This window comes from Triticum dicoccoides, chromosome 7A, assembly GCF_002162155.2.
Source record: "Triticum dicoccoides isolate Atlit2015 ecotype Zavitan chromosome 7A, WEW_v2.0, whole genome shotgun sequence".
NCBI classification, from domain to species: domain Eukaryota; kingdom Viridiplantae; phylum Streptophyta; class Magnoliopsida; order Poales; family Poaceae; genus Triticum; species Triticum dicoccoides.
The window spans coordinates 42,766,104-42,777,658 of NC_041392.1; the positions used below are offsets into that span (position 1 = coordinate 42,766,104).

The following is an 11,555-nucleotide window of genomic DNA, read 5'->3' on the forward strand; positions in this document are numbered from 1 at the left end:
CTGTTGTAGGTCAGTTCTGCTATTTTCTCCAGCAATGCCGCTTTACATTGATGGTTCATGTGTTCAAAGTTTAGGTGTCTGAAGCTTGTTGCAATACTGTGTTATCACCAGTTCAAAGCTTGGTTTGGTCTTGATTGTAAAATAACAGTTATTTTATCTATACAATATTCTTCGACAAGGCTAGCCTTCTTCCCCTGTTCAAGGATTCAAAATTCACGTTACACTTTAAAAGTCTAAAAGGTGTATTATAGCATGAAACCTCAAAAGCTATTTACCGGTTCAACAACTATACTATCCTGCTAATTTCACAGTTTCAGTTTCATCAGTCGTCACATGAACATATACACTATTTGTCTTTGGCTAGATCTGGATTGGTTAGTTGACCATTTAAGTATGCTTTTGGATCTTTCTTATCGCTTTTATTTCTCATGGGTTATGCAACATGCACATTGGTGTCACATTTTTTAGATGTGATCCTAATATGTTACCTTATAATCCCTTTCGTGACCAGTCAGTTCAGTCTGATGGATGTTTTATTTATCTTGGAATTACAAGGAAAAGGATTACTTTTTTTTGGTAAATATTATTTCAGAATCTTGCTGGCTGAAGAATTCAGCTGAAAAGGTATGTCATTTAGCTCTTATTCTATTTCCCACTATTTGTGTTTATTGTTCTTTTTTGCCGGTGCAAACATGGATACAGAGCATTTGTATTTGCCAAGCATTGTGTAAATATTGTGGCCAATTTGTCATACGTTTGGCAAATAACAAAGCGGAACAAAGCTATTAGTCTTTGCAAGTTGTAGTGCAAAGAAATCTTTGCACCTGGTCACATGGTTAGGATATATTTACTCCTAGCAATAGTTCAAATAAAATCCAGACAACAATGACTACGGGCTGTGATTAATTTGAGTAGAGGAAGCTGGGGAGCAGGACTAAAATTGTTCTTGCTGATGGTCCAAGCTGCAACATACTTAACATGAAGCTGGTACATGTTGTAGGAAATCAGGGATTATTGTTCGTTTATACCAAAATTGTTGCTTCCTAACATACATGCTTGATAGCTTGTCTGAGGCCTCATAATTTTAGGTGTACATCTAGATGTCCAACGTTTTGAAGTGGACAAAAAAATCATATTGCATTACATTTAACAGTCCGCCACAAACTACACAGTTATTTGGTGATAAGTGATGACCCAGAACCATAGTAGCGCGCCAAAAATTATTGTCACGGCAAAGCATGCACGGTTTCCATAACACGACCATCCGCATGTCGGTAGAAAAATAGAAATTGCAAGGCACGGGGAAGAACGAAGAACAGAAGTTTGGACCAAAAAATAAAAAGAAAGAAATAATATTCTGATGGATCCGTGACCAATAAAATGCTTGAGAGAAATTAGCATGAAAAAATGCCTTGAGAGAAAACGGCGCGACAAGGCGCGTGTTTGCCTCTAGTACGAAACATATCCTTATCCCATATGAATTTTCATTGATGACAGCACGAATGGAAAGAAATTGTAAAGAGATTTTAGTATAAACATATCCAAAGCCGGTTGATAAGTTTCCAAAAAAACCAATCGATCAAGAGTGCGTTTCCTGCCTATTTTGTATCCTCTAATGTATCAGGACATGCTTTCACACCAACGTTCAATATTTAGGCGGAATACTAGTACACACCAGAATAAGGCGTCAATAAATCTTTGCCTTTTTCATTCCTCATTCTAAATAGATTGACACATGAAACATACCGGTATATATATGCCCATATATGCATTCAAAGATTCATCGAGCAAACAAGCAAACACTCCAGCCTACCATTGCACCCATCCCACAACTTTGTCAACTATTCTCTTTGAAATGGAGAATGCTATAGTGTTGATTGTTGGCGCTGGGCCAGCAGGCCTTGCAACAGCAGCATGCCTTAGCCAATTCTCAATTCCCTATGTCATTGTCGAGCGTGAAAGTTGCAACGCGTCGCTTTGGCGCAACCGCGCCTACGATCGCCTCAAGCTGCATCTTGCAAAGGAGTTCTGTGAGTTGCCACACATGTCATACCCACTAGATGCTCCAACATACATACCAAAAACCTTGTTTGTAAAGTACTTAGATGACTATGTTGAGCATTTCAATATTCAACCCAAGTATCTCACTAGTGTGGAGTCATCCACATTTGACAATGACGAAAAATGTTGGTCCATCGTGGCACATGACATGGCAAAGAGCACAATAGTCAGGTTCACATCAAAGTTTCTTGTTGTGGCAAGTGGTGGGAATAGTGCAGAGAATATTCCAATGATCCCCGGACTGCAAAGTTTTCCGGGTGATGTCATCCACTCCTCAAGCTACAAGTCAGGCAAGAGCTACTCTGGCATGAATGCATTGGTCGTTGGATCTGGCAACTCTGGAATGGAAATTGCTTATGACCTTGCGGCCCATGGTGCCAATACTTCAGTTGTTATACGAAGCCCGGTATGTCCATGCACTATATATTATTTTTGACCTGGAAACACTAGGGAATCCCCCACCCCCACCCTACGGGCACTATATATTTTCGGTGGGTACATGGCAATTTCTTATTATAGCCACCATTAGAAGGATGCGACTTTTTAGAGTTATTACTAGAAAGTATTTCATGGTATAGAGCGATAAACTATTTTATAACATGCACAAACAACTAAGCAATTAGACGAACTACACTGAAAATTTAACTCTTGAAAGAAGATGATTCTATGAATTTTTATTCGATGATGCAGGCTTCAAAAGAGATGTGACAAGTTTTGTGGTTGCAGATTCATGTAATGACAAAGGAATTAATCCGGTTGGGGATGACACTTGCTCGCCGCCTTCCACTGAATCTAGTGGATAAACTCCTTGTGATGGCGGCAAATTTAATATTTGGAGACCTATCGAGGTATGGCATCAGAAGGCCAAAAATGGGTCCAATGATCGTCAAGTCAAAAACCGGCCGATCCGCTGTTATTGATGTTGGCACTGTTGGGTTAATCAAAAAAGGTATCATCAAAGTAAGTATATTCTTGACAAGACATAGATTTCATAACATATGTTGTCTTTGTATGCCAAGTTATCAATATTCTATTCATCTCCTACAGGTACAGGGGAGCATTAGTAAGATCATGGGCGATATAGTTGAATTTCAATGCAGTAAAAAGATATCATTTGACGTGATTGTGTTTGCAACTGGATACAAAAGCACAGCAAATATATGGCTCAAGGTAACAACATCGATGTTTGAATATGTCTGAGTTTTTTTCTTGGTGCAACAATTGTCAAATCTCCTAACAAGCTCTATATTTTTTTATCCCAGAATGGTGAGAGCATGTTAAATGGCAATGGACTGCCCATCGAAGAATATCCAAATCATTGGAAAGGTGAAAATGGGCTCTATTGTGCTGGGTTAGGAAGGAGAGGATTGGCTGGTATTGCAGCAGATGCCAAGAATATTGCCAATGACATCAAATCAGTGATAGGCGCTATGTCCGACTAGATTATCAAATCAGTGAATGCGTCTTCGACAACGCGATGCCTTTCATCACTGGGCTCCTCAACAAGATCAAGGATGAGATCCGATGATGGGCTAAGGCAGGGGCACAAGGCCTGCAGGTTGTTCTGCACCAATCCTGGGATGTCCACTGAGTTGTATGATCTACTGTAAAATTAACCTCCTAGGAGGACTATAACTTTCCCCCATCCTTCTAATGCAATGAAACGCAAAGGTCATTTGCGTGTTCGTGATTTGTTTTTTATCTTTTACATGTAGTTTACCTGGGCTAGTGTGCTAGACGGTTGATTCTTTGAAAAATCTATCCACTGCCACCTGTCTATCTATCTTCATCTATATTTGATAGAAATAGATTTTTGTTTATTTCAAGGTTCATATGTGCCAGGGAGTAAGCATTACTTTTATAATATAATCAAGGGCTTTATACTCACATTGTGCAAAGAGCTTTGTAATTTTTATTGAACAGTTACCTACAGTATTTTATTTACTTGAATTTACACATGCAAAAGTCATCCCCTTGAACATGATGTTTTACAACAAGGGACTAAGTGCTCGCGAAAATAAACAAGGGACTAAGTGCAATTAATACAAGGACAATGCTACACCTATGTAAACTAATCTATGTACTTTACGTAATGTGCAACGTGGACACTCTGGATTGGATATAGGAGGATTGGGGGGCCCACCTCCCTCAAAATCATACATTTAAGAAAAAGTTCATTGGATTTAAAAAAAATCATGCATGAACTTTTCCAGATTTGTGAACCCTTTTTGAAAACTAGTGAACCTTTTTCAAATTAGTGAACTTTTTTACCGAAATTGGTGAACTTTTTATAAACTAGGAACCTTTTTTCAAAATGCGGTGAACTCTTTTGAAATTTGCGAACTTTTTTAATCTAAATTGGTGATTTTTTAAATCCATGAAGTTTTTTCAAATCCGTGAACTTTATTTCAAAATTTGGTGAACTCTTTTCAAATTTGTGAACTTTTTTTATCATAATCGATGAACCTTTCTTAAATCCATGAAATTTTCTCAAATCCGTGAGATTTTTTCAAAATTCAGAGAACTATTTACAAAATTGTGAATTTTTTTATCAAAATCTGTGGACTTTTTGGATTTTATGGTTTTGTGAAAATCCGCGAACTGCTTTTGAAATAGATGAACTTTTTAAGAATTCGTGAAATCTTTTTCATATTTATGATTTTTTCCCCAAATAATTTATACGGGGACAGGAAAGATGGTCAAATAGTGTGTTTTTCAATTGATGACACCAAAGCGATGGTCGTGCAGTGGTTAGTCGCTCGTGTTTATAGCGTTGGCATGCTGGTTCATTCCCGTATTTGCAAAATAGTAGCGCAGTATTCACGTTTCTTTTTGGAGCATTTTTGCTGGACGACAGCGATGCTGGGCCGGCCCATTACTGGCTGCCTTCGAGCGCCAGCTAGCCTAAGCGGCGCTGAGAGTGCCGAAGAGGACCTCTCAACTAACGGCGTGGGCTTGGCCCATTCAGATTTTGTTTTGTTTTTCCGAACTTCAAAAACTGGGCAAAAGTAGGTTACAATCTCTCCACCTAATGGATCAAGTCAACTAGGACAACCAACTCGGCCACAACAACTTACGTGCCAATAAACTGTTTTTCCTCTTTTTAGTTATGCGTCTACTATGTAACACTACAACGAAGGCTCTAATTATATTACTTGTGTTTTATTTCGCCAGTTTTTCTACAGTTTTTTTTATTTTCCTTTTTTCTGTTTTCTTTCTCAAAAGCATGAACCTTTTTCAATTTTCTAGAACTTGTTTCAAATCTGTGATTTCTTTTCAGTTTTTTGCAAACTGTCTAGTGAACATTTTTTAAAATCCATGAACTTTTTTCAGTTTTTTGCAACTTTTTTTAGTGAACTTCATTTTTTAAATCTGTGAACTTTTTTTAAATCCATGAATTGTTTTTCAAAAAAGGATGAACTTTTTCCAAATACGAGAACTATCATTGAAAATACAGATGATTTTTCAAATATGTGATTTTTTTCAAATCCGTGAACTTTTTGGTCCAAATCTATGAAATTTTTTCACACCTGAGAACTTCATTTCAAAACCCATGAACTATTTTTGAATTCGTGAAGTTTTTTCAAATCTGACGATTTAAAAACATGATTTTTTTCCAAGTTTGTGAACTTTTCAAAATCATGAACAAATTTCGAAATTCATGAACTTTTCCAATTTTATGAACTTTTTTTGAATTAATGTACTTTTTTACAAATTGGTGAACTATTTTCAAATTTATGAACTTTTTTGAATTCAAAAACATTTTCTCAATTCATGCGCTTTTTCGCAGCACGTACTTGCAAGAGAAAATTTTTGGTAGATATTTTTTTGAAAAATATCGCTAGATGGATTGAAGGATTAATTCGGAAGGTGGAGCGAGAGGAGCGATCAAGCAAGCTATATTGGCCACGACCCACTAGGAGAGTGCGTGAGCGCTAGGTAGTCCACTTGGTGCTTAACGCGCCGACGAGGAGCTCTCGTGCGGGGAGTAGTGTCACACAAACCGACGCACACCCCCTCTTGGCGCCGCCCATTTATTTATTCCATGACCTTGTATGATCAATTAGAGGCATTTTATTGGTCGAATAAATGGTCAGTTGTGTCACAAAATTGCATACAGTATCGTTCAAACCTGGTATGAATGCCTAACATGGGCATGCCCCCCTGCATGCAAAATTAAGGTTGGTTCTCAGGTTTCTAAAAAATACATGTTCAAGCATAGTGTTGAGGTCGGCGAGAAGGGTCCTTTTGGGAGCACCTCATTTCTCGACATCCCTTAAATGGCCCAATTTATTTTCATGGCCTTGTAAGACAAATTGTTGGGCGAGCTTAAAGCACGTTGTTTCATGACATTCTTGGAATGGCCCTAATTTTTTCCATGACCTTGAACACAAATTGCAAACCACATACTTTTGTTACATTTATCCTTTTTGTTTTCTAAAACGCAAACATTTCTTAAAATTGTGAACGAAAAATTCGAAAACCAGAATATTTTCTGAAGGTCATACAAAAGGGAAAAAGGTGTAAAATGGGCAGCCCGGGGAAGGTGTGTGTCAAATTGCTTGCCTCTTTCTTGAGCAGTATATTGCTAGCTAAACTAGCAAGTAAGCACACTAGCTAATTTGAAAAACCGTACTGCTAAAAATCAGTCGACTGAGACTTCCCAAAGTCTCAGTCGACTCGTAGACCATTAGATCTACTACTGCTTTTAGATGTGTGCAAACTGCTTTTAATTGTAAATTAGCCCGTGTAGATGGACGGACTAGTGGGCTGCTTTCGTGCCTTGTTTTTCTTGTCAGCTTTGGGTGGGCTAGGCAGGGGAGTGGCGGGCTTTGAACGGTGTGTCTTTTCTTTTCCCTGCAAAGTTTACAAAGTCTAAGAGTGAAAAGGAAAATAATTCGTACACTGCAGTAGCATCTTTTGTGAGTTTTTCTCCTTTTTCTTTTTCCTAGAATCCGTGTCTGCGTATGTGTGGTTGTTGTTGATAGAAAATATCCCTAAATGTATATTTTTCTATGTAGTTTTTCTAGTGCAGCATCCATTTTTTAGAACCAGAATTTCCTTTTTTCAGATGTGTGTACACGCACACATTTTTGTATAGAACAAGCATCCATGTCTCCTTTTCTAGGTTTTTTAGCTTTGGCTTTGTGTTAAGTATGCCAGTCTAAAAGAAGTATAGATGGAAATATCTAATCCAAAAAAATCTATTTTATGTGAATTTGTTATTCTTAGTCGACCAAGAATTAGCCAAGTCTTAGTCGATTCGGTAGCAATGTGACCTCTATTGTAAGTGTTGCCCCAGAATGCAACTCCATGTCTTCAAAGCGACCAAGAATTGGTAATTTTTTGTTTGTTTCATTTTTTCTCTCATGTCCAATAAGTTTGCTTCCATTTTTTTTGGTGATGGGCTGTTTTAGGGTGTGTCTGGCCTGCTCCTTCGTTCCTCTTTATTTTATGCGTGGGCAGGGATGTGTGATAGCCTGGCCTTTTCTGGATTTATTTATGTGTTTTTTATTTTATCTTCTTGCCTCTTATTTATCTTTTCATAAGTGATTTTTAACAAAAAAAATATCGGCGTTCTCGTGACATTGATTTTATTTTGCATTTGCATTTGTATTTTTACCATTTTTCTTGTTTCATTTTTATTTTTATTTTATTCATTTATTTACTTTATAAAAAAAATCCATGTTTCTTGTTTATTTATTTATATTTTGTCTTCTTAGTGCATTTAAAATCCTTTTCTTGTATGCCCACTATTAGGCGGAATTGTAAGTGTCGCCATTGAATGTAATTTATTAGTCTTTTGTCGAGAGAAGGGCAATTGCATGTCTGTCCCTAGGCATCCAACTGCAAGTGTCGCCCCCTACTGCAATTGCACGTCCACACACCCGACTGCAACTAACATTTATTTTCTAAGTGCGGTGGGAGAGGGAGGGGGAGTTGCATGTGCGATACCAGGCTTGTACCTGTAACCGTCGCCTTCGAATGCAACTGCATGTCCCCCTTCAGACTGCAACTGGCCTTGTGTTTTTTGTCAGAGAGGGGGGGGGGCGGGATTGCATATCCAAAAGTAGTCTTGCAATGACAACTGTCATCCTCGGCTGGAACTGCATGCCTACACACCCGACTGCAATTGCATGCCCACAAACTCCATGGCAACCGACATTTTTTGATTTGTTAGTGTGCGGCGAGAGAGTAGGAAGTTGCATGTCCAATACTAGGCTTGCAACTCCAAGTCTCGGCCTCGACTGGAACTGCATGTCCCCTATCGACTACAACCGGCCTTGTGTTTTTTATGGAGAGGGAATGAATTGCATGTCCCACAATACGCTTGCAACTACAATTGCATGTACGACAGTAGTCTTGCAACCGCAATTGTCGTCTTCCACTGCAATTGCATGCCTATACACCCGACTGCAACTGAATTTTTTTCTTTGCAATTGCATGCCTACACACCCGGCTGCAACTGAACTTTTTTGGTAAGTGAGCGGCACGAGATGGGGAAGTTTCGTGTCCGACGATAGGCTTGCAACTACAAGTGTTGTCCTTGTCTGCAACTACATGCCTACACACTCGACTGCTACTGGACTTTTTAGGTTTTGTAAGGGAGCAACATGGAGGGGGAGTTGCATATATATCCGATACTAGGCTTGCAACTGCAATTGTCGCCATCAACTGCAACCATATGCCTACACACCCAATGCAACTGACATTTTTTTGTTTTGTAAGTGGGCATCGGGAGAGGTGGTCGTTGCATGTCCGACACTAGGCTTTGCAAATGCAAGTGTCACCACCTAATGCAAGTACATGTCCACACACCGCGACTACAATTAACCTTTGTCTTGTAAGAGTGGCGGGAGAGGTGGGTGGGGTGGAGTTGCATGTCGAATACTAGCCATGCAACTACAAGTGTCGCCCCCGAATGCAACTGTGTGTCTCCCTCCCGACTGCAACTGTGTGTCTCTCTCTCTCCGTGTGTCTCGACTGACCTCGCTCTTTCTCGGATAAAAACGATATATCACCATGTTTGAGCTCAATTCGACCTATTCACATTGTATACTCTCTCATGCACATCGTCTATCTAGGTCACTCTCTCCAACCCGTCTCACTCTTTCGATCGCACGGCGACCCTATGTGATCGGTTGACCTTGATTCCTCCCACGCACAAAATATATCTACACGTCTGTGACTGGATCATCTCTCAAGCTCTATCTTATAGCCCTCACCCTTGCCAAAAAGCTCAATCGGACAATATCTCTCCAGAGCATATATATTTCTTCAATGAATATCGGACCACACTCACTTTGTCTCTCTATCTATATGTCTCTCGATTGACCTCGCTTCCTCACACCGTATCTTCCACGCGTTGAAGATACTACCTCTCCATCCCTCGCAAAGCCGGAGCTATTTACATTGCTAGGGGCACTCCAACCTTGGATTAATTTGTGTAGGCATTTATTCCGGTCGGTTTAGATTATATTTTTGTAGCATTCGGCCCACAACTACTCCAAACACCGTTGCAACCCACGCAACTCCCCTAGTTGATTTCCCTCTGGCTCGGTCATCGCTCTCTCGCACGTCCTTTCTCGCCTTCAACGTCGCACCATGGTATTATTGAAAAAACTATGTTGTTCTCTTTAATTATTATAAATAAGCTACAAAACTACACACCAATAGTCCACTTGGAATGGAACAAATTTCGACCCAAAAATTAAAGTGCTACAAACTACACACCGAGGGGCCCACGTGTCATGAAAAAATTTGGACCCATATACAAATTAAAAAATAAAGGATGAGGATCGAACATGCGACCGGGCCTTCAAGCCGCACGTCAATAGGCAACATGCGTAGAATAGCAATGTTTGTTGTACCCCTTTGTTCACATAATGTTTTTATATTACCACAGTCTAATTAATGGATAACATGTAATATTATTTTTAGTACTATTCGCCTTCACTTACTGGTGGATTCCATGTGTGCTCTCTCTCTCTCCTCCCCTTCTGCGTTTAGACGCACGGGCAAAGAGGAAGAACTTGCGGACGATGTTGCCGTTGACCATATCTGGACGCGTTCACAAGTCATGGCACCAGTTTCACATACTAGCAGCACTAGTCAGTGTGTACGTGCAATGCACGTTAATTTGGAAGTATATTAAGTGCATGCGGATATTAACTATTAGGATATTATTTGCATGTTGTCATGTGATTAGCACTATTTTTGACATGAAATTAATTGCACGCTAAACGTGTTGAGCGCTCGATATTGAAGCAGTCTAGGTCGTTGGATGACAAGGAATACATGTGGCTTGATGATGTTTTATATTTAATTTGATACGGCTCTAGCAGAACATTCAATCGATCAAACCATACATTTCGTTCAGTCTGACTCCGACTTTAAATTATACGACGATCGATATAAAATAAACAGAAATGATAAACGTTCGGATTTTAAGCATGGCAATCCGAACATTTTTCATGGCAAATTTGGATTACGCGGCGGCGGCGAGGGCGTCTCGCGGTGGGAAGCGGCTCCTCTGCCGTGCTCTGTGTGTCGTTGGGCCATTGACCGACGGCGACGGCGACGTCTTGCGCCGTTGTTGGCATACTCCTGGACGTTGGCCTAGCTTCGAGGAAGGCCAAAATGTTCTGGACTTCAGAGCGAGTCAACTGGCGGGAGGAGGCGACTGGTGTTGGTGCAAGGAAGCGGTCAACGGCGGCCATCCATGTCGCTGAGGGGGGCACTGGCACCCGCGCGGGGACAGGCGCTGTCAACGGCGCGGCGGAGACATTCGTGTGCACGGGCACCGGCACGGGCGCGCGCGTCAGTGCACACGCAGGCGCATGCGCTGGCAGGTGCACAGGCACTGGCATGGGCGTGCGCGTCAGTGCACGCGGAGGCGCATGCGCTGCCAGGTGCACGGGCGCGTGAAAGTCGGCGGGGACCTCGTGGAACCCCGTGGGATCAAGCTCGGCGACAATGTGTGGCTCCCAGACCATCAATGCCACGGGGATGGGCGCTGGCGCAGTCGGGGCGACGGGAGCCAGAACGAGAGTGGGGACAGGCGCGGCGTCTTCCCGCAAGGCCAGTTCAAGCTCGTCCCAAAGCGCCTTATGTTCTTGAGACTCCGGCTGGGTGTCTTCCTCGGGAAATTGGAACACTAAGGGCAGACTATCGTGATGCGGCATGGCGTACGTTTAGGTCAGGCTAGTTGGAGGTAGATGACAGGAGAATCGGAGAGGAAGAGAGAGGATTGTAGCGATACTGGGTAGTGCGGGGTTGATTTTAAACTGCGGCGCCGGCGACATTAAAAGTGGGAGCAGTTGGGACGATGGTGGGCGACGGAGCCTGGTCAAAGGGTTCGCCTCCCGGTGAGCCTGCATAGCGGTCTGCTCGCACGCCTCCCTGACAGCCGGCGCAGCGGTCTGCTCATACGCCTCCCGTCGACTCACACGCTTGCTCGGATGGCACCTGCCGATGAGAAGCGGGGACTCGTG

At 41.5% G+C, this 11,555-nt stretch overlaps 1 protein-coding gene across 1 annotated transcript; it reads left to right on the forward strand.

Moving 5' to 3' along the window:
- The first annotated feature begins 1,855 nt into the window (after positions 1-1,855).
- On the forward strand, positions 1,856-3,503 carry LOC119333014 (probable indole-3-pyruvate monooxygenase YUCCA11). Its single transcript, XM_037606057.1, has 5 exons — positions 1,856-2,030; positions 2,352-2,467; positions 2,788-3,021; positions 3,109-3,231; positions 3,324-3,503. The coding sequence occupies exons 1-5, from the start codon at positions 1,856-1,858 to the stop codon at positions 3,501-3,503; spliced, it is 828 nt and encodes a 275-aa protein (XP_037461954.1).
- The last annotated feature ends 8,052 nt before the right edge of the window (positions 3,504-11,555 follow it).